At 37.9% G+C, this 24744-nt stretch overlaps 1 protein-coding gene across 6 annotated transcripts; it reads right to left on the reverse strand.

Moving 5' to 3' along the window:
• Positions 1 to 301: 301 nt before the first annotated feature.
• On the reverse strand, positions 302 to 24474 carry cpeb4b (cytoplasmic polyadenylation element binding protein 4b). 6 transcript variants are annotated; one of them, XM_006631678.3, is made up of 11 exons: positions 23805 to 24474; positions 22253 to 23436; positions 14283 to 14373; positions 11102 to 11152; positions 10629 to 10652; positions 8332 to 8502; positions 7032 to 7121; positions 6809 to 6927; positions 6472 to 6586; positions 5845 to 6026; positions 302 to 4439 (listed from the first exon to the last, which is right to left on the reverse strand). In XM_006631678.3, the coding sequence occupies exons 2-11, from the start codon at positions 23372 to 23374 to the stop codon at positions 4212 to 4214; spliced, it is 2193 nt and encodes a 730-aa protein (XP_006631741.1). In that variant the 5' UTR covers positions 23375 to 23436; positions 23805 to 24474; the 3' UTR covers positions 302 to 4211. The 6 variants fall into 6 exon arrangements, with proteins under 6 accessions (XP_006631741.1, XP_015204853.1, XP_015204855.1 ...); XM_015349367.2 differs by having other exon boundaries at positions 14283 to 14376; positions 23805 to 24473; XM_015349369.2 differs by lacking the exon at positions 10629 to 10652 and having other exon boundaries at positions 23805 to 24473.
• Positions 24475 to 24744: the final 270 nt, after the last annotated feature.

A 24744-nucleotide genomic window follows, 5' to 3' on the forward strand; every position in this document is an offset into this window, starting at 1 on the left:
TTTTTAAATTTGATACAAATTTGCAAATGGCAAGGAAAATATACCATGATAATTACAGTAAATATATCTCAACTTTATTAGGTTTTCAATGCAAAGATTAAAGTAAGGCTACATTTAAAAGTGACAGAACCTGGATGTTTTTGAAGTTTAAGGACTTCCCCCTGTGGCAACCAGTATAAAGAACGTGTGTGTTTAATTCTCTTATACAATAATACGTTCCCTTAGGACAAGAACTACGACAAACAATTTTCTTAATACCTACTCAGAACATCTTGACCCTGTATTGCAAATGAAAATGCCATTCACTTTTTTCACAGTTAAGTTTTTATTCATTCAACATTTCACATTACAAATATTTAAAAATTATGCATACTGTTATAAATAGTTGGCTGCAAACAATTAAATAACATTAGATTCCTTTTTTCACTAGCACTTCTACAGACCAACTCTAGAAATATGGACATTTGTATTACATAACTTAATTAGAAAGAAAAATACAAAAATAGGAACTTATAAATGTGAAATGACATAATAAAAATTAAGGTGATATCTGAAGTAAAAAATGCTATTAATAAATACAACAACCTTCCCATACACAGTTAAAAACTATTGAAATTTTGCCATTAAGTAACATCATTAACAGACAAATATTTAAATATCTTTTCCTTCTGAAAATGTGAACCATATATTGTTGAGCACAATATAGCAATTAGTAAAAACTAGACACTTTAACATATTAAAAGCTTCACCTCAAAAATATAACAAAAATCTGATCAAAATTATAAAAATGAATTTTACATTCCAATTAAAAATATACCAATAAACTGCTAAATACATTATTGACCTAATAATTACAATGCTATCAATCACAGTAGCTTGAAATAAAGTAACAAAATAAGCAAATGAGCACAAAACTTTTAATGTTTTAAAAATAACTTCAATTATTTATATTAGTACAAATAGTTTGATTTCTTTTTTTTTTACAAACACCAGCATGAAAAGGATTACAATAACAGTAGAAAATGACTGTGAAAAACATATTAACATCTTCTTTAAATGTCTGCAATTAAAAATGGCATTAAAGAATTACATTGCAAAGATTCTTTTCTGAAAAAATTTCAAAAAAAGTATTGCACATAACAACTCGAAGTTAACTTGCGACATTTACCACATTCAAGTCTTAAATCCCCTTTCGCAAAAGGTTTAGGCTCTTCAACACAAAGGGCAGGGGAGCAGGGTGAATTCTCAAGTCTTTCCAACAGTGTCCTATAGAATGCTCAAATCCTGCACTGCAAAGTCTATTTTAGAGTTTTATTTGTGCATTCTGCAGAGGTCTGTGTATGGAGAAGGCATACAGATTAACACATGGGGGTCCTTAAGAAATTAAAACTTTATAAACACGTCTGTATCACAACCACGACAATTAAATTTCAAAAGCTAATTCCTGTATTCATTTTTTCCTCATGCATGCTAAGGATTACAATATGAGCTAGTTGGCAGTTCAAGAATATATATTTTAAATTTAAAATATTTAAACACCTAACATCCATTCTTGTGGTACAAGATAACAGCCTAACATATACCAAATTTTGTATTCGTAATATATTTATATTTCTGCTACCATTAGTGAGGGAGACAGAATTTTTTTTCTAATATAGCCAGGTGCTGAATGCATGTTTAGAAATATTAACATTAGTTTAATGACAACCTATTCTCATCATGCTTTAAGATCATTTGTTTTCAGTTCATACAGAAACAAACTAGTGGAAAAGATATAAGATCTTTAGCAATACACTTTCGATCTCCTCTGCAGACTCAAATTCACAACACCAGTGCACGCTTATATAGTTAAAAAGTTTCCTCAGCACTGAAATGTATAAAAAGCAGAATTGAAAATAATATATATTAAAATCATTCAATTTTTTTCTTTTAAATGAAGTTTACCATATATGCAGATCTCTCAGTAACAAAAGTACAAAAGCTACCTTTCACAATGTGAAAAATTGAGGTATTGCAAAAAGGAGTTTTCCCATTTGTGAAAAATGTGCCTAAAATGACTGTTGGAAAAAAAGATATAGAAAAGTAGTGCATAATAAATGTTTATATGTGCATGACAAAATAATTTAGCTAGAAAACACTGTACCAAAAAATCAGCAGGCCATGTACAAAAGAATTTTTTCTCATTAACAGCAAATTCTTCAAAAAGTGTTATACTACTAAAATGTTAACCCACCACACCCCCTAACTTAAGTCATGGTAGAGTTGGTGCAACAATACACCCATCAAGCCAAAACAAGGATAATTTCTCACTACTATATTAATAAGTTATATTTCAGCACTAAAATCCCTGACAAGTTATATGTAAGCAAATTCAGATACTACTGGAATTACCTACACTAGCGTAAGCTTTTGTTTTCCATAACCTGTTCGTAAGTAAGCTAATGCAGTTTTCTCTAAGATGTTCAACTGTCTAGCAACAAATGTCTCCATTTTGACCTTTGGAACATGGATTTTTCTGATGATGCCTCTACCTTTAAAAAGAACTAGCAGTTCTTGTATCGTGCAGGTCTCTTAACTTCTCTTTAACAATTTGAGGCCAATCTTTGGTTTGCTGGAGCCCATCTGAACATCATGATAAAGAAAAGAAAATGTTCATTCCTCACCGTTGCACAACCATCTTTGGCTGTAGATCCCAAAGTACCTAGGTTTCACCTCTTTATTGCAGTCGTCATTTGAGTGGATAACTTGCAGGTGGCCAGACATATTAAATGCCAACCTGCAGAGCATGCAACAACTAGACTATTTATTGTGCATCACATGCTATATGTTGGTTACACTACCACATGCATTAGTCAAGTTGGCACTAGTGATACAGAAAGGGACTTAGGTTTATAAATTTGTCAATTACACTAACTTCTATTTCCTTTCACCGTTGTTTCTTGCGTTAAATAAAATAGGTCAGCTGTGAGTCTGGGAGAGTTGCACTGACGTGCACAAACAAGGGCTCGGTATCAGCAGTCCTGAATATTACTGTGCTTTCATGTTTGCTAAAGGGTTGCAGATACAAGGTGGTTTAAATGTCTTAACAGAGGCTTGGCCTGGTTGGTTAACTGTAACTATATTTCTTATTTTATTTGTGATGAGCACAGTCTCAGTTTCTAATCCTGCCAGCAAAGAGAGGAAAAAAAACTAACAGGAGAAGCCTTTTTAAAAATCTGTACCTTCGGAAGATGCCTTATCCCTTTGATTCTCATGTTGGACAATGTTTAAGGAGGGGGAAAGCTTGTTTTCTACACCATACTCAATACATTAGCAGCAAAGCTTGAGGTATTAGGTTTTGCATGTCAAAATGGAGAACAAATGCTAACAGTTTTATAATGAAATTAATAACTTTAAACATTGGGATGGTCTAAAGAAATGCACTAACTAGACTCTAGGAAAGGAAACACCAGTCTGCAGCTATTATGTTTACACCAATTTAGATCAAGCTTTGGTTAACTACTGGGAGATTTTATTTCAAATCTGCATCCTAAAATAAAGAAATAAGTGCACCCTTCTTTAGCAAGAAACCTTTGTAATCAAAAGCCAATTCAGGATCTCTCAGCGTTCTTCTTTTCTCTTTTCTTCCTCAAGCAACTACTTTAATTTAATGATTTCCAAAAATTAGTCCAGGTTTAGCCAATGAAGCTCCGAAAAATATAAAAAGTCATATCTTTACTCTGAAACATACGAAAGAAGCACAAAGGTTTCTATCATACTTCATATGAGGTGAAACCTACACCCCTCAGTGGATAAAAAGTTAATGTTCATGAAGAATTAACGCAAACATCTGCACTGTAAAATATTTAAAATTGTACTACTTTCATACATTTCAAAGGTAAAGGACACCAGATTTGGATCATTACAACTACATTTTTTAACTGGAAGCTGTTTATAAATACATGTTTATATATATATATCATAAACAGCTCTAAATGCATTCAAGTCCCATGTGCACTAGTTAAAAAAAAAACAAATGGAGTCAAAGTAAAAATGGATTTCACTTTTCTTTTTCTACGTGTTCTTTTAAAACGAAATTCCAGTTTCAAAATAAGATTAAATAAAAATAAAAAAATAGTAAAAACCAGATTAAAAATAAAAAAAAAGGAACCAGCAACAGAAAAGTGCATTTATTTTGTATGACGTTTGCAGCTCGAGACGACCGTGCTGGTTCAGTTCCAGCGGAATGAAATGTGCCGAGGGCGATCTCCTCCCTCTTTTACCAGTGGCTTGTGGAACTCCCTGCCAGCCCGAGAGTGAATAGCAGCCCAGCAATATTCACAGTAATACTGTAGACAGGTTACATTGGCACAGAAGAACGGGGCGAACTTCCCACCGCAGCGGGTCCCCTGACATTCATCGCACAGCTGATCATCGAGGACATATGGCTTGACTTCCACCTTCAGTGCGGGAAAGGTCCGAGCGCACAAAACAAAACAAAGAAAAAAAAACACACCGTCAGTTATCGCTTAAGAGACAGGTTCCTGGGATTGTAGACTAAAGAGCAGTAGGCAAAAAACAACTACCCTGCCATTACAAATAGATTCATCTCGCATTCTCAGTGACCAACAGTCCCTTCTTCTCCGAATGAGAAACTAGGGTTTAGACGGTCTTAAAAACCCAGGTGAACATGCTGAAAGAAGCAAGTGTGTTTTGTAACTGCAAATCTACTTGTTTTTATCACTCTAATCTATAAAGCCTGAGGCATTAAAATGATTCAAACATACATAAGTATAATTCAAATGCTCATACTTGAGGGAGATGTCAATAAGGAGATTAACAAGGGTTTGACTTATTTCACCAATGGGCCCTATTCTGGATACTTCTTAAGCTTGTGTATTAAATCATAAGACATCTATAAACAACTACAGATGATAACCTTTTATCACTTCCGACTGAAATCAGAGCTCAAGTGGAAATCTAGGCAATTCACAACTTCAATGCAGTACTCAGAGGCAGTGTACAAAACAATCCATAAAACAGCAGAAAACAAATCTGGTCATTTTACATAGTAGATACCTGGTCTGGCAAACTCTACTGGTTTTTGCCTAGAGAATCTGTAACCAATGCAAAATGTATTCTGCTATTAAAATGAGAAGACTTTTGTACCTAGGTGATTACAATATATCGGAAAGCAAGCTGTGCTCGTGTTCTACAACACTTTGATTATTATGATATTGTCATTCAAATAAAACATACACAAACTATCATTTCAACTTGATGAAGGTAATCGCAGCTTTTTTTTTAAATCAAGAAAGCTGTAAGAGCACAAGCCTATTGATATCAGTCCTTGAGGACAGTGCAGATTTAATACAATATTAATGAAATATGTTTTTCTTTTTCATGTTTTTTCTTTAAGGAACAGAATCTAATTTCACTGGGCTTTAAACAATATTTCAAATAATGTGCATTCACAGTTTTGTACATTTCCAAAAACGTGAATACCATCTACACTTTTCATCATGGCGTACAAAGCAAACTGAACAGCGGCATGACTTTTCCTAAAACAGTACTGAGCCGCCTTTAGACCCAACACCCCAACTTTAACACAATATTTACAAACAAGGGAAGATCATTCTGCCTGTCAGTGCTCAGCTGTAACCAAATGACTGATAAAAGAACTGGGCAATTTGTTGCTTCATGACGCAACACCAAAAAAGCCACTACACAGCTTATCAAACGAATGGCTAGACTGACTAAACAATTCCTCCATTCATCACAGGCTTCCTGCCATCAGGCCCTGTTGTTGCTCTCGGTTTTGGGACTGCCTGTGAAGAAGACCCTGCACTGTGGCTATGTACTCACCCGTTTATCAATTTCTCCGTGCTGCAGCTGCACAAAGCGTGCGCTGATAGCAGCAATGTAGCTCTGTTGATTAGAGAAGGCGACCCGCCCAGCTCCTTTGGGGTACTTCAGCTCTGGGTCTGTGTCAATGCCTGCATAGCAAACTCCTCCATACAGCCGGTCCATGATCATGGCAAGCTCCACTACGGTACACAGCAGGAGCATGAGAAGGCAGCACATTACAAGGTACAAGCCACATGTTTAAATACACTATCAGCTTCCTGCTGTAAATGCCCATACGTATCACATACAAACTGCATAAACTGGCAGCAGCTGAATTAAAGGCATGATCCTCGTTGTGTTGTATTCATTATGGTTGCCCGATGTCTCATTAATATTATGTCTCGCAACATATAATGACCAACGCATTTGATAAACATAACTGGGATCACACAAACTTCTCAGCAATAAAGACAGCTATCCTGACACTAAACTGTGCAGCCAGCTTGAATACATCAAATTAACCCCCAAAATGAGAACTTCCACTGCCACAGTTTTTGAATTAAAAAAAAACTATAACTATTTTTCTATGGGGTACATAAGGGGGTGTACATATTGTATGGTTTACTGATTTAAAGAGCACACTACCTGCACGAAGAGGACGTGGAACGCCACCCACAAAAATAGTCTTCCTTGGATCTAGGGGCTGGGAGCCGTCCATCACAAAATCACTATCGTTGAGATTCCAAGGGCGAATCTGAACCTATTATTATCAATGTGGGATTAGCACATATTATGAATCCAGAAAAGAAGCAATTTAGTCTGCTGGGCACTGTTGCATGTCAAGAATCTAAAGCAAGCAATAATAAATATAAGCACACATTTCCCTTCTACACCCAAAAAAACAAAAAACTACTGCATTCTTACAGTAAACTAAAATGCATGATATAATTATAGCAAATCAGATAGCTGCCGGGATTCTTACCGGTTTGTCCTTAATGGTGGGACTGGAGACACAGAGGTACAGCTTCCCATCTTCCTCAATACAAGCATCAATCAAGGCCTGAACTGAGCTCTCATCTTGGAAAAGAAGGAATGCATAACCTGGCCAACCAGACAGGAGACAAGTGAGGTGGGCAGGTGCATCTTCTGTACATCCTCAAACAAACACGCATTTTTTCATTTTAAACCCACTTGGTATTCCTTACCTTTTGGAGGAAAGTAAGATTTGCTCTCTGCTTTGTGAGGCCAATCCACGAAAAGGTGTCCAAAGCGCCTGAAACTAGCAGTTATTTCATCTAGAATGCAAAGGTTTTGATATAAATTACTTATTTTACTTATTTAAGTTATTTATACTATAGAAAAATAAGCTTTCAATACCAGATAAAAAAATAAATGTTTAAAGCAATCCACAAAATCTGCAATATTTCATGGTGCAACATAGGGAATACATTTGCATGTACATCAAACGTTTCATCAAGTCGTTTTTGAAGGAAAAAAGTACAAAAGGGGCAGTATGAACAGATTAACAGGGGCAGTACGCTCTCTTTCTACATTAAGAAAGAAGAAATAAAGATCTCAGAAGTACTATTTCAGGAGTGGTGCATTTTCAGGCAGGTAAATATTCATTTTTCTTCTATTCTTTCGATTCTTGAATCCAGTTTTCGAGCTATTGAACTCGTAAACTGCAAACAAAAGATCCTGATGGTCAACGTGATTTGAAAGGTTTCCTAACAATATTACAAAAAAACAGGTGCGTGAATAGTACAGAAGAATTGCCCCCTATCAGGACTAAAATGTTTGCTATCCTACCATGTTAATTGGCCCCTAGTAAAGACAGAAAAAAAAAGTTAGTGTTATATAATATAATGGCTCGGAATTCCTGAGCAACAGATTTAAATAGAAGTGCAGTTTTTCTCCTGTGTACCCACACCACTTTTGGAAATATGTTATGGAAACTTATATATATTTCCGATACATTTTACCAGTATTATGGGAATGTTTCAATGACAAGAATTAAGTAAATATGATCTAATCCAAACATGAAAGCTCTTCAGCACAGTGGCTCAGTGGTTAGCCTTGCTGCCTCGCAGTGCTGAGGCCCTAGGTTCCATTCAGGAACGACTGAATGTTCTCCCCATGTTCTCATGGGTTTTTCTCGGGGGGGCACCGGTTTCCTGCCACAGTCCAAAGACATACTGGTGGGTTAATTGGCTTCTGGGAATATTGGCCCAGGTCTGAGTGTGATTGTATGTGCCCTGCGATGGGCTGGTGTCCCATCCAGGATGAATCCTGCCTTGCACCTGTTTCTTTGTTGAGATAGGCTCCAGCTCCCCGGCAACCCAGAATTGGATAAAGCAGTTGGAAAACCGTTGAATGAAGGCCTCTTTTTTGACATTCCTTCTATATCATCTTATTAAAACTGTATATTGTCTGGCAGTGGATCTCCCACAAACACTTAGGACATTTGTCCCGGTTGAATCATTCTGCACTTTTCCATGACCATACCTTCATCAATGTCGGGAGGAAGGCCTCCGACGAACACTTTTCGAGAGTAGCGCTCGACTCGCTCCCCGTTCTGATGGGGAAAGCAGTGAGGGGAGCCTAGGCCAGGAAGACTCTGCTCAGGTCGGTCATCATCCGGGAATCCATCCTCCATTGGGAAGAGAGAGGAATGACCTGAGAAGAGACATGGAACAGAAAACATGCCGTGAGCGCCGGCAGCCAGGCTGCAGCTCCGACAGCCAGCTACTGAAATATTTACTTTTACGTGGGCTGAGTTTCTCTTGAGTGATTCTAGCACATATCTGGAATAAAGAAAAAAGTATTCTAACAAAATCGAAGAAGGAATTGTGCATCAAAATCACAGAATTAACTGTATTCTAAAATTAGGAACAGTATTCACAAAATACAGAAAGATGAGAACAGGACTGGTGCATCTGCATCATATTAGTTTACGGCATCACATTTAAAATCAGTTACAACATAACCCTACTTCAAACCCAACTGCAGTGATATACATTTGTTTTATTTATTCTGCCACTTGTGACAGGTCTTGCCAGCTGAGCTAAAGAACACTTTCTTCAGCCCCAACGGCCAGCATCCTTGTTATGCGCAAGGATAACTGTTTCTTGCTTTGCAGCATATAGCTTTAAACCTGCATGTAATTGGAGTTTCATTTCCACCAGCTATCTTTAATGCTTGCAATGCATTTTGAACTTCTCTTGGACTTCCACTGAAACAAATGAAGAACGCAGTAACCCTCTGAACAGCAAAACTTTCAGTATTGCTTTTTAAATCCCCCTTCCCCAGTTCTACAGCAAACGTGGCAAGTAATTGAAATTGCATTTTATGAGAACTGAGTCGAAACAACAATGTGACAGAGACGCTGTAGAGGATTGTTATTTTGGGGAAAGGCATCCTTGGGGTAAATTGCTAAAGATTGTTCTGTGCTGAACCAAAAACTGCACCGATCACAATGAAAGATAAAGCTTCTTTACATAAGAGATCTAGCTCCCTGTCATATTTACTGTCATTCTGTCTCAGCCAGCATGCAATCAAATGGCTGTCACATGCACGTGTTCAAGAACAACACTATATTACAACCAATAACAGCTCCAAGACTGTCATGCCCAATCCTGTCCCTAGGCCCACTGTGATAAATCAGACTTTATTAAAAATCTGTTAACAAAAAAGCCATAGTTATAGGATTTACGAATAATACAAACTAGTAAAATATGCCTGCACTCCAATCAATGTTCAATTAGGCAGTTCTTAATTCATGATAAAATAACAGTGCATGTGGTAAGGAAAATCACAATTTGTATAATTCAAAGATAAAAAGTGTGTTTTGATGAGAGATGAGTGAAGAGCAGTGGAAAGATTGTCATGAGGACACAAACTGCTTTCAGTTTACAGGAATAATGCCATCTTTCATCAGATATTTTAAAGTGGTTTTCTAGAGGACTATGCAGCTTCTAACCAAAGGAGGCAGCTCAGATAGTTGCAGATAGCCCGCACACACAGTACGTGACTTCTAGGTAACTTTGTTGCTGTTCTTAGTACAAAGTTGCATGCTGTTATCAAAGCTATAGCCGTTTTGTGCATCTCCTTATTTCTGCAGACTGGAGACAAAATGTAGATTACATGTGTGCTCTCTCAAATATTAAAGCAGATTGTACTGTGAAACACTACATACAAAGGACTGATTTGTGATCTTGGCTTTTTTGCCCACCATCATAAGCTGAAGCCTCCTTATCAGTTCAAAAAGCTCTTATCGTGAGTCCTGAAGGCAAACATTTCAGCTTGAAATTCCAATAAACGCTCCAAGATGAATTTTCTTTTGAGTTTAAAGGTTAAAGCTATAATTCGTTCAAAAAAGACTTAATAACATTTAAATTTATAACATCCTTTTCTGTGAGCGTTTGGATTACATGAACGTTTGCATGGATGTCTTTCATGGAGGCCGTCAATTAAATGTGTTTGAGGGCTCATCAACATGCAAGTGACCTCTCTCAGAGAAATACACAGGAGACAGAAAGCACTTGCATTTATGTCAGTCACACGGGAATACCATTAAGATGAGCTTCCTGTATTACAGCGGAGACACTGGAAAGGCACAGATATACGTTTCCCTGCTCCTTCCAGCTCACGCTTTTTATTTAATTAAACAGCAGGCTGCCATGCCTTCAATTATCAAGTGAAGTGCAGAGATGGAAGGGATGATTGACGTGCTGTGGCCTTCACAAAAAAAAATGGATCACATTTATACATAATGCATTTAAAAATTATTTCATATGTTTTACCTCGTCGCCTCCCATATGTCCTTGCTGCATGCAAAACAAGACAACAGAACTGTAAGTACGTAGGTCACAAGGTGCAGTCAAGGCATAGCTTGGTTATAACCCCTATGATGGCATCCATGTGTACTGAACATTGATCTTTTGTGTTACACAAGACAGACTGCTCCAAACTGGGATTAATCTGATTCTTAGTAATTACAATACTAATGTGTTTAGTTTAATAGTAGAGTATTAGTAAAAAAGCAAGTTTTGATTCTTTTTACTTGAGGGTTAACAATAGCACTATTACAATATTTCTACCAACTGTTTTTCTTTTGTGTAACATATTATCTTTGCATGCTGCAGTAATCGGCTATCACAGAGCACAGAACAATTCTGATTTTCTTTAGTTAGCATGGCCAAAATACATAAAGACTCAAATCTGTGGTGTTAGTATAAAAAAAAAAACAATAAAGCAACTAAACATGTTGTCATACCATTTATGGGCAAAGGACTATCTCCCCCTTGATGTGAGAATCCTAAACGACCTTTAACCAAGCAAAGAAAACACAAATCAATTATGAGATCAATTTTAAAATAATTTATCAGTTAAATTGGACCATAAACTCATTTTTGCTACGAAAATGTATGAAGAAATCATAGAGAATATTAAATTGTGCACAAAACAGATCTAAATTTTGTGGTACAAAGGAAATCTTGCAGATTTAATTTCATTAAATAAAGCTGGAGCAAAAGACCAACTGAAAGCTGAACTGTAAAAATAAAGATTTTACACTTATACAAAGTAAAGATTGCTGGTCCTAGCACACAGGGGCATGAAAGCACTCGACTTTTTAGTATTCCATCACAGGCCTGCCTTCAGCAATGGATTCCGATCATGCCAGATCGATCATACCTCTATATTAGCACCAGTGATCTCCCTTACCACGGCACAGAACACTGAACCTATTTCAGACCCCACAGTGCTAATTCAGTGATGTTCCCTTTCAAAACCATCTGAATCATACTGCAACAAAGTCAATGATATTCAGTGGCAATACTATTCTGTTACCATAATGCAAATCTGTTAAAAGATTAAAGACACACCAAGTGAAAGAGGAGATGCATTTAGAATTTACATTGATCAAATTCTTAGTTTAAACCCAATTAAAAGTCCCCACCACCAACTCACCAACCACAAAAGAATTAGGCTAATATGCCTTTGTAAACAGACTGCACAGTGCAGTACAGAGATAAAATCCAACCCAAACCCCACCCTTGCCAGCTGAAATGTCACTAGGCTGCTATAAGCAAATCTTCACACAGTGTTCTTACTTTCCAAGTGTTCTGAATTAGGCAATACTGAGGGGAGTCTCCCACATGGGCTTATTATATCCTGAGATCCAAGGTTTTGTTTTTCTTATATGCTACAAAGTCTGTAGTATCCCTATCTCCCCGATACGCCCCTGGATTAGCAATACTAATCCTACTGTAGAGGGGGATGATACCACAATCGCCTGCAGGGAAATCGACATCTACAGGCAATGCACCCGTACAAGTGCAAGCACGTATTCTACATTATTTTTCAACCTCATGCAAACTCCCCCAGGTAAAAAAAAAAAATGTGCACCTGTGCTTAGGAAGCTCCCTATTGGCTTTGAGCCTTTTCGGGCAGCAAAGTAAACACACTGTTCAAACCAGGATATGGTGATTTCAAACCTTCCTGTAGGAAGTTTAGTTTAGTAACTCAGTTAAAGGGAATTATTAATATACTAAAACAATCCTTGAATGGTATTGAGAAAATGTTAATTATATTGGTGTCTCAAAAAGTATCTAAAAATGCATGCGACAGTGCAGAGGTTAATTTTATTATCTTGTTAGACCACTTTTAGCACTCTGTCAAAAAACAATATAAAAAAAACCTGGTACCTGAGTTTCTTTTATTGTTTCATTATAAAGAATGGTCACACATTAGGTTTGTTTCAACCTTGGGCAAATAGGCAAAAAAAAAACTTTTCCTGCCAGTAAAATATGGTATCACGGCAAGATTTCATAACAGCTGTTTCAAAAAGCATAAAGGCTACACTGTCTCGGCTTCCATTGAATACATGAAGTTCCAAAGAAGACAAATACTTAATACATTTCTCAGGAAGGTTAATTCACACATCTGTCCAGCCGTAACGATGTACGACTATACGGTTTTCAAACAACAGACTTGCAGTCATCAGAATTGTTTTTAGGATTTCACCCCAAAATTTCTGACTACATTCAGGAGAAAAAAGCTAAATACAGAAAAACTAAGATTCCACTTTAGCATGCAAACAAAAATACATTCTTAGGACATTAAGGTCCCATATTCATCTATACAAATGCAAAATATTTCTAATTTCACGCAATTGCTGTATTATCCATTACCAGCAATTAAAACTGTCAACTAAAGCTCCTACTATCCCATTTAACAATGAAAAATTAATTGAAGAACACAAGCAAGGAAATAACAGACCAGTTTTTGCAAAAAACAACAACTGAAGAGATGGAATTATTAATTAAATGCAACTCCTTTTGATGCCATTTCATAAAGAATCAGGATACTGCTCAACAAGCACTGGAGGTTCATATTTAGTGGTATTGCAGTATATCTGAATGTAAGACCACACTGCAATTTAGAGTCTAAATACTTTGCTGTGTACAAAGCTGTCTGAAATGCCATAAATGCTTACTATTCCCACATTCACAACTGAGACCAAAATACATCCAAGACGGCTTGCTAAATTGCTAAGATTTAACTGAGAACTGGTTATCCGCAACAAACATTACCTAGAGATACTGCAGATATGTCAAATATTCATCATGTACAGAATAAAACTATCAAAAAACACAGTGATGGGTTGACTTTAGCATCAATGAAGGATAATCATTATTGTTCATCTAGCATAGCATGTCCGGGTGAATCCTTTTATATTCTTTAGCCTAAAAATGCAATCTTAACAAGCAGCATAAATGAATACATTTCACATACAAATTTTATTTAATAACATGTGGTTAAAAGAGAAAACCACAGTTCAAGATCTTACTAAAGACTTGTCCGGTCTTTCAAATTCACAATCTGACTCTTGAATCTCAGCACAATATTAACACAATCATAAAAAGTGCAAATGACACATTTTGGAACCTATATTGAGTACCACATCAATACAAAAGCATGTTAAAGAAACACATCATACTGTACTTACAATGAGCAAAGGTTTTCTATACTGCTTGCTTTATGGTAAAAGAGGTTAACTGGGCTGTTTAATATTTATTTTGAGAGCTCAATACTCGTCGGTGATAAAGTTAGTTTCTTAGAATTAAAACATTTATTTAGAAAGGTAACATTTCATACTGGTGTTTGAAAACATTAAAAGCTTGTGCTGACAAAAAGCACAGCGTACAGTAATACCATTAAATATTCACATCACAACAAAATGTCTCTATGTGGTTAAATTCCACAAAAAAAACAATCGAAAAAGAGGGGAACGTACACAACCATGTGCAAAGAAAATAAGTAAAGTTTCTTTCCACTGGTGAAGAGGTGTGAAATTTCTCGCTTTGAAGCAGACCTAAGCCAAATGATTTAAACTATGCTGATTCTCTTGGATCAATTACTACCGAATGCTCATCAATTTGACAAAAACCTACCTTTCAGCGAGTCTTGCTCAGCCCTCATAATGTCAATCAAGGAGTTCTCCAATGAGTGCATGTTGAAGCCATCAAATGATCTTGTGCGCTCCTGCTGGATATCAAAAAAGTTTGTTAAATTATAAGATCTGTTTTGTTGTTGATTGTTTCTACTAAACCATAATAAATCCACCCTTTATAAGAAAAGCCAAGAAACAACTAAATTAGAATCCCTACATTCATGTTCTCTCTTTATAGGCTTAGTCTATATTTTTTTAATTCATGAAGGTGTTCCCAAACACGCACAGTGAGTGTAGCAGGGTCTGAAAACATATATTCATATTATTGTTGTTGTTATAAAGAACTTTTTGAAAACAAAAATGTGCTTTTTCTTACACAACTGCAGTGAATAGTACAAAATCAATCAAGTGGAATTACAGAACACCGAAGGAACATTAAGAGAAGGAATCATCATAACTTTTCTATCCACAGTATCACGACCCACAAAAAACTGCCAACACTGTTGATCATGTAAACCAAGCAGGACCATTACAAACCAGCCCAACTAGTAATTTTAACGTAATGTCTGGATCCTCCCAAAATATGATGTAGAACTGAAAAGAAAAATCACGTGCTGTCTCGATACATACCGCAGAACCACAGAAAAAAAAACTAAAGATGTCCAGTATGCATGCAACCATGCGTCGTAGACCACAGGATTTTCAAAGACATGCCCACAGTGCTGATTGGTCTTCAGAGCCTGCATTCAACCCAGCAATGCCATGCCTTTCCTAGTTCTGCTGGCAATAGTTAACAGCTTTGTTTCTGTAAAGCGAAACAGCAAGTCTGGAAATGTACCAAAAGTGCTATACTGTACATACAACACATCTGTAAGTATACGCAATGCTAACTTGACAGAACCCAAACATAGAAATAATGTTGGAAGAAGTTCAAGGTGTAACTCAAGGACATACAGCAATATTACACTGGTGATCAGTACCTGAATTTCAATTAGAAAGATTTTGAATAAAGTATTTTTTATGTAGTAAGTGATCCATGGTTTTATACGTATTGCAAATCTAGTATAATCAAGATAATTAATAGTTTAGATAAATAGTACTTAAATAACTTTTTCACTATTTAACTGTGTAATAAAGACACCAGTACCAATAGAGAACCACACACTCCCTTTGCTTCCTCGGGCCTTTGCCTTTCAAGCTTAACTGGAACTTTTGGAGTTGCCCAATTAGACCAGTGAGGAAACTCTTAAGAACTGTAAAGAAGAAATGAACATGGGGTCAAGGATCACCTGAGGACTTTACCTAAGGCCATCTTCGCTGCACCTTATGCAATGGGACTCTGCTGGGAAACATTCTAGATGAAGCTTGTCTATAATACATGTGTGCTACATCAGAGGGTACACAATTATTAAAAAATAAAAGGGGGAATGTGTATAAAAACTTTCCTTTGTGTGTTTTGTCCCTTTTACACCCACTCTTCAAACAATACAGCAACATGCATGTGTGTATGTGTATGTGTGCAACAATGTGTGTACTGAGAGTTGCAGGACGGAGAGAGTGCAGGGTGCCTCATGTTCAACTATTACCATTTTGGACAGTTATTATTTACTATAATAAAAACAGCAAAAGATTATCTCTAACATTCTTTACCATTCTCACAGGTTCCCAATTCAAATCTGTCCAGATTGGATATAAATAACGAATAACAAACCATAACATAAATACTTCTCTATATTATGCCTAGTGATTACAAAGAACCATATAGCAGAAGAAACAGTATAACTAAACCTTTTCTAACATTATAGGTCCCTCTTATCTAACAAATCATATAGATAGAGCATTTCAGTATATGACCAGTGACAAGGACAAACAATGTTTCAGTAAAAACTTGAATTTTTTTAGGGTGAAGATGTTAGCTATATTTACATTTTCATACTAACTCAAAGCTACAAGGAAATGTCAGCTGGCACTAAAGTAGGAGGAAGACTATGATCTATTATCTGCATAACACAATCGACGCCAGCACAAGCCCTTTTTAATTTAGATGAGTCTCGTGAAATTTAGCACTCCAAAGAGGTAAGAATGTGCCCACCAACTGATCTTTCACACAAACTTAGTTACAGTTGTTACGTATCTGATTGGAACAGCACAAAAGAGTGTTTCGATGTAGAATTATTTGACAAAAAAGGCCTGATTGACATCATCGATCCTGCCTCTTAAAAATATCCCATAAGAGGGTCCAGACTGCTTTCCCAAAACTCAACCCAGTAAACTAAACAATTAGTTTTTAGAAAAGGTGATGAATATTTGTAGTCCTCTCTCAAACCCCTACACTACCACTGACATTACTGTCCTTTTAATTACCATAAAATGGAAATTAAATGGAAAGAAAAAAAAAGAAAATAAAGAAGTCCTTTGAGTATTCAAACCCCTTTATATACTAGTATCTTCTAAGACATTATAAAACACTTTTTTCAGAATGGGACTCGGAAAAGAAAACAAAATGTACGTTTCTGTAAAATAAATCATTGCTGTAATTTTTTACACTGAGTGAGTGCACTTGTTAGCTTTTCCTTTGAGTGTGTAAGCCTAAAGGCTTTGCAGCAGGGCCTGGGCCTTGTCTGGGGCACAGCCAGCAGTGGAAAAGAGCAGCTCAGCTGACTCTGTGGTCACAAAGGGCAATGCTGTCACCAGTTTAAATAGGTTCTCCTCTTCAAACCAGGATCATGTAATTCCACTGTATTGTGGCTACAGAAAACACTGTGTGAGGCATTTATTCTGGGCTGTAAAACTATTTATATACTTGGAAGCCCTGAAAGTAGGAGAGTTTTGATATGAAAGAGAGGGACAGAGCAATTTCATTTCTTACTGTAGGTTAAATGCAGTACAGTAGACAAAATAAGGCATTGGAATCTGAAGATTGTGGCAAAACGTATTCCAGTAAATTACACCATGTTAAATACTGAAAACAGCAAATCGTCCACCTTAGAAATGTCCTTTTGTTACTCTTTTTTTAGAAAAAAACTGAAATTAAAAACTGTACAGACAGTATTTTGTTCTTATGCTCTTTCAAATTTTCTTCAAACTCCAAAATCTCTGGTAATAAAAGCAGCAGCTATGAACAGAAACAACTGTTTTACCTATTATATTCAAAGATGAAATTAAGAAAACTAACAGATTTTCTTTGAAATAGCAGTTTTGTAAACACCATTAATCTGGAAGTCAAACCACACCATAGATGATTGTTGTGTTGCTGTTCAAAGAGTTTCAATGCCTTTGCCACTAAAAGTATATTAATTTTCAATCCAGAGATTCTGGAGCATGGGGTGTGAAATTTTTCCACAGGGCCTGTGATTTTCTCTGATAATAAAGTAATTAAAGTGTAGCAGCAGCACTTGATCAAAATATTGCAGTAGAACATCTGTGACACATAAGCTAGAAGCTTCCCACTTCATTGCATTAAGAAGCAGAAACCGATGGATAAAGCCCACAACGAGCACAGATATAATTTGAATATTATTTCTATAGAATAAAAACTTAAAATCTGCATATATTAATCTCATTGTATCAACTCTAGAGCTTGTAATTAAGTTCTCTTTAAATACATAATTCTATCTAGCAATTTAAATTGTAGCCAACATAATTAGTTTTCCCCCCCAAGATATTGTAGACCAAAGTGAAATATGTGCTGTGCTACAAATGTAAAGCAGTGTTTCTTATTTCTCACAGGGAGAACAGAGGTTTAAATTGATGCCACAGTAATACAGACACTGTAAACAGATGCTCCAGTTTTTTTAATGCCCCAGTTAAGCTTTACTTTTCATGACTCTGTTTCTCCTAACAATTCATTTACATCACACACAATCACGTACACACGCCCACACACACGATTTTAAATCCCCCTAAAACAGAGACAATTGAAACTGATGACAGAATTGAAGGAAGAAAAAAAAAGAGTTCAAAGCTTAGCTTACAAAACATTATGCTTCACTGTAATCTTATTTTACAGAGGCCAAACCAAAATGACCCATACATTCAACTGGAATTTCAAATAAGAACTACAATATCTGACTTGTATATCTTTTACAATATTGCCAAGTAAATCACTTGTTTTTGTAAGTATGAAAGTCGTCTATCACTTACTACAGAACCAATTCGTACGGTGTGTACTCTGAATTACGCAGATCTATGACAATATTTGCTTTGGTCCGATTAAAGGACAAACTTTTTCCACAGTCCAAAAATAAGTTCCTGGAACTATTCCATTGTTAAAGTACAGTACTACTGCAAACAAACCTGACCACAGACTTTAGCACAGAATTCATACTGGAAATCCAGACCAAGAATTAAAATCGTCAAACCATAGGACGTACGCTATTATTTTTAAAATCAAACATATATACATCCGTTTTCAATAACTGCGTCATCCAATATGGGGCCAGGACCTAACCCAGCAGACAATGGGTACCTGACAGGATATATACTAGATGAGCTAATAATCATTTCTTAAATGCATTTTAACTTGAATCCAAATCACAACATTCCTGGGATACTTTTAATGGATGCAAATTGCTGCGTAAAAGGAGAAGAATAGATCTGACTGTGACCTGAAAAACTAGAAACCAAAAGTTATGAAATAAGGGGTGGAAAAATTCAAACTAGGGTGTGTTCTAATACAAACTCTACCCATATTTCACAGAAAACAAAAATTAAAGACAACAGAAATGTGATGATTTATATCCTCTTTAATGATGCCATAGCTTCTAATAGTTATCAAGGCAATAACATCAGCTGGCGTCAAATGGTAATACTGTTTTTTATTGGCTCGTGTAGCCATAATTTTTCTCAATTTAATTGCACACAGATTTAATTTGATCTTCAGTTTCTGATAGTTTGCCACTAGTACCAATTGACAAAACCTTGCTTACAGCAATTAACTAGCACAGCTAGTAAGGAAACACTGAAGACGGTTAGTGTCCTCCATTCACAGCCTTCGATCATCAAGAACCTAGACATTGGGATGCCTTGTAGCCACAAGTGTAAAATATTTCCAAGGCTATTGCTTCCTAATTTCAAGATGGGGCTATACAGCAGGCCAACACACAGCTCCGTGCAGGACCGATAGTGTCACTGCATTCTCTGTCCTGCTGCAGAAAGACAGGCCATATCCTGGCCATATCTAGTATTTTGGCATCCGGTCCACAGCCTGTCATGGCTGATCACCAAAGGGGGATGCAGTAAGGCACCTCCATGGGATCTTGATGATAAACAAAAACCTTAACAATGACTTTCCTAAACAGAACTTTGAAAGGGACTCCATCATCCAGTCTGATTTATACTGTATACTCCTTATCTTGTGCAGAGCACAAGCAAACAAGTTATTGCAACTTGTCTCATCTGCACACAGTGTGTACATTTCCACGTCTAAAACAGATTAACCATTGAATACAGCTTCACAGGCTGACAGGTAGTTATTTTTTTTTAAATCTGACCATTGCAAAACTTTACTCCTCTGTTTTTTTAGTTTATAGCCTCTGGACCTAAGCAACAGCAGATTGTTTGCCTTAGATACCAGTATCTGTATGCCGTTCAATCACAATAGTGCTTCAACTGGCCAGACACAAACCGAAAGCGGCCAAACCTGTATTACGAAGGGCACTGTTCACAGCACCTCAGGGATGCTGCCCTGGGCAGTTAGAAGTATTATCCTAAAAGGTAACAGATTTTATCAAAGCGAACCAACACTTTCAAGACCTGACAACCCTATCATCACAGCATAGCATCCATCACCAAAATCACATGTTTTATTTTCTTGTCTTCCATTCTGCTGGTTAATCATAAATGCCTCATCTGTGACAGCTTAGGCATAATTCATTTCTTCCACAGAAGGAGGCTATGTATTATATTATCACTTCTTTTTCATACTGCAAACGTTGGTGCCTTAAAAAAGGATTAAGCCCCAGGAAATGTCCAGCTCCTCTGAGCTGAATTATGAACCATGCTGTACATAATAATCACCAACATTTGCAGACAAAATTAATTACACGAGAGCCGCTTAACAGAAGCCACATAATGCATTTATAATTTTTTGGTTTAAACTATCTGGGCAACTTATTCCGACTCTGTAATTGTGGCTTGCTTTCGTCTTACGTGGTGCTCAGATAAGGCAGATGCTCAGACAACTTTCATCACAATTACAGATCATGCTCATTAGTTGTCAGATGTTGCTTTTCCTCGATTGTTCCCGTTGTGCACAGTATGCAGACGTTTACAGAATTAAACAGGATGAGAACAAACTGTTTTGATTGTCACCATCCTTGTTTTCAAAGGTCTGAATTGTGAGACCTGTTTCTTAACCGCTCCCAGGTCAACACACTGAAGACAACAGCAACATGGCTACTTCCACGCTGTAGGCCTGAACCATGTACTGTAAGTAAAAAAAACAATTTAATAATGACAATATTTTCACCGCTCACCAATGCGCATCTTTTAATGTCAACTTCGGCGCACGCATGATGCAGTTAAATGATTTCTTTGCTTCCCCCCACCCTCCACGTTCTTGCACATTTTAAATGAGTAATTGATACTTTTTAAAAGAGTTTATTCTTTGATGAAAGGTTTTGGATATTCTCTAAGTGCATATAAACTCTTAGAAGAAGGAAATGCATCTCCAGCTAAGAACTCCTACTTTGGGCACACAGTCTCTCAAAATTAATGTCAAAATGAGTCAGGAGATACAAGTACTTTAACATGCTGCACTCCAAGGCTAGGATGTCTACACATTTCCTGGATTATCAGAGAGCTCCATCTTGCATACTACCTCCTCTTATTACTATATACAAACCTAAGGGTGCATGAATTACTATAACCTAATACAGAAATATTATAATTACAAAAGGTATATTTTACCATTTCCTTTTCTTACCACCATTTGCTTTCTAAATGCAAACACCAGGTTTGACCCCTGATTTTGAAAACAATAAGGTTGAAGAAACTTACGGTAACACCCCTTAGAAAATAAACCCATTCTATCACCCTGTACTGAATGACATAGTCATTTTAAAAGTAAAATACTGATTACCACATCCCCTCCTTTTATACTTGAGACCAGCTCTCCAAAGTACCAATTATACATGTGGATGATAATTCTGCACTGTTGGCACAGCTCGAAAAGAAAATGAAATGTTAAACTTCTCATTAACTTGAGCAGCACAAGTTACTGCCCATGATGAAGGGATCCGAACATTTTACACCTACCAACTTTGGACAGAATTAATAATTCAAATGTCACCGCTATGCATTACTCCGTCTTCCCTGATCGATAACAAAAACTCATCGGGTTACCTTCCCCGTCAGCCCAGACTGAGCTGGAACGTGGCAGATTGGATTGGCAGGAAAATCCAGTTTCAGATAACAGGAGTAAAAAAAAAATATATAATCTGCATCACATCTTAATTTTGAACTGCTAAATGCTTTATAGTGTTAAAACAAAAATGAACATTATTAGTAGCATTATTTGAATTCACAAAATACCCGGGGTGAAGATTTTCAGCATGCATGCCACAGTTTAAGTGCTTAAATGATTTTGCAGGCCATCATTCAGCTGATAGGAGGTGCTGGATTTCTGTTATTTTATTTTTTATTAAAATTTCCTCACATTGACATCAGCTCACCGAATGGCAAAGAAAAGCCGCTGCTTTTGACTCACTTGTCCTTGTCTTTTTATATCTGCAAGACATGGCTTACAGAACTCGAATGGCAGGGCCACATTAGTCATCCAGGCCTGTGGCATTTACAGCACACGGCTCTGGTCTGTTGCTGCAGTGCATCTATCAAATGGAGCTACGCGAAGGCCTCGTGTTAATCAGATTAGGCCTTTCTGAGTGGCTAGGAGGTTTACAAAACATACATGCATGCATGCATAAACGTGCAAATACAGAATATTACAGGCCGCCTTGCTCTTCCCCTCACCTGAAATGGAAAGATGTTCTCACTCCTGCTCATGCTGTCTTCCATCCAGGATTTGGGGTTGAAGCCCGGGCTTGTTCGCGAATACTTCTGCGAGGGCATGTGGTTGTTCGGGAATGTCTTCTTCAGTGGGGAGATGGAGTTGAGGGGTGTCATTCCGCCATTGAGCCCCCTGCGGTAATCCCGGCCCTGGGAACCCCCCCAGCCGCCATAACCACCCCCGGGGCTCCACGATGTGGAGGAGGGGGTGGGTGAGGGGCTTTGGTAACTGGCCCACGGCGAAGGCGGCTTATTCAAATTATTAGCCAAATGGGGCAGCTGGCTGAATGCCGCATTCCTGTGGGGGAAAGGCGGGGGGTGGGGGCTCGCCGGCGACCTCCGGTGCGGCTGATGCTGGTTGTGGGGGTGCTGGAAGTGGGGGTGCGGGGGGTGGTGCTGGGACAGGGGTCCGATCTGAGGGGAGAAATTGCCCCCGAAGCCCGGGCTGACGTGGTGGGAGAAATTCTGGAACAGCAGGGGCCCGTTGCTGGCCGAGGCGGCCGGGTTGAAGAAGCTGACGTCTTCGTTGATGATCGTGGAAGGGGTGGGCGGGATAGCAGCCGACCAGTTGTTGAAGCCGGTCAGGGAGGACGAGGAGGAGGTGCTGGACTGGGCGGCAGTGCCCAGGCCCGTCGTCTCCTGGTAGTCAAAGCCGGTCAGCACCGGGGACTCGATCCGGAGCTTGTCCTTCCCGTTGCTGCTCTCCGTCGTACCATTCTCCCCTTTACTCTCCTCTGGTCTTGCCTTCTCCAGCTCTGACATAATACCTGCTTCCTGGTGGCTTGGCGACAGCTGCTGTTTTTCTTGCGTTTCTTGTATCTCCTGTTGCTGCTGCTGGACTTTGGGTTTTTCTGACCCCAGAATCTCATCTTGCATGTTACTGTGGGTTGCCGGTGCAGGAAAAAGCCAAGCCGATCCAGCACTGCTGCCATTGGCAGCTGTGTTGTTATTTATAAAAGCAGCAGGACTTGGGGTTGCATTCTGATGATGATGCGGAGGCTGCAGATGTGGGTGAATTCTTACTGGGAAAGCTGACTTACTACCAGTGTTGTTTTGCACTAAGACTCCAAACCCGTAATCCCCCATTTAGGTGATCCAGTATAGTTTTCCCCCAAAACACTCAGTATTTTGCTCCTTCCCTGTATTCCCTAAAACAAACACAGACACAACACACAAAAGGGCGAGAGAAAGTTAGCTGATGGGGCGTTCTAGCCAAGTTAATGGGAATTAAATTACGAAATTTCTGGCCTTGAGTCGGAGCAAGTCTGTAAATGACATTCAGTAATGTATGTTTGATCTTAATTCTCGAGTCATCGTATTCTTTGAAGACAAATTACTATTGCTGTCCAAGAGGAGCTTTTTAGTATCCTAATTATAGCCTTGTGACGTTTCTATAAAAATACGCTAGCGATTCCACAAATATTTTTAGCACATCACATACGTACATAATTGCGCCACTGCCCTTGCAATCATCTGTATATGGTCGCGCTAGTTTAAGAAAACGTAAAGATCTTACCTTTTCGTCGTTTTTTTTTTTTGCTTCTTGTCAGCAAACAGCCTTAACCTTGCTCGACCATTTAAATACAGGAAAATTGTGATGACGTCTAACGTTTGATCAAGATTCAGGCCACTTTTCCCTCTCCTGCTGAGCAATTCACGCCAAAAGCTTACTAGAACATCTCCAAATAGGCTATTTCCGAAGCCCAGCTCAGGTTTCGAGAAGAATAAATTGACTTTTTTTCACCTTTTAGTACCCTTGTGTTCTCAGATGCGACGTCTCCAACGAGATCCGTTCGCTTGACCACAGCAAAATAAGCTGCGGCTGAGAAAGCTAAATGGCCGGCGAGGATATGTTTCCTTATAAATCTGTTTCATAGAAAATTAATCCTACAGAGCTGTATTTCCCAGCGTCTTGTTCTTTTCTTCAATGACACAAAATCTTATTCTTATTTTTTTCAAAAAAACTATTTAACAAACAAAATTTACGTCATCGGTCGTTCCTTGGGTTCATTAACTGCAGCGAGTTCCAATCAAATTTCAATCAAATATGTTTCTTCGTCGGCCTCATGTTTTTGTCACCTTGTTCTCGTAATTATTTAATTATTTTATTTGTCGTTACTGCGTTTCTTTGCCGCTGTCCTTCTCTCCTCAGAAACGACCGAAGCTAAATGACAGCCAGACCAGTCGCGAGACACTTCCGGCTAGAGCCCTTCCCCTCCCAGAAAGCCACACCTACATTGTGGGCCACAATTCCTCAACCACGCCCATTTCAGCACCGTATTCGCTATCTCATTGGCTGTCGCAATGAAAACTGCGCCTTCTTCACCCAACATTCTATACCTTTGGTGTGTCCCCGCCTATTAAGGTCACCGGTTATTAAAATACGCCTCTCTTCCTCTTTGAGGCTCCTCCCAATGAGGTCTCCCCCTGCAATGGATAGGCGAATGGCATTCATT

This window comes from Lepisosteus oculatus, chromosome 11, assembly GCF_040954835.1.
Source record: "Lepisosteus oculatus isolate fLepOcu1 chromosome 11, fLepOcu1.hap2, whole genome shotgun sequence".
Lineage (NCBI taxonomy): Eukaryota > Metazoa > Chordata > Actinopteri > Semionotiformes > Lepisosteidae > Lepisosteus > Lepisosteus oculatus.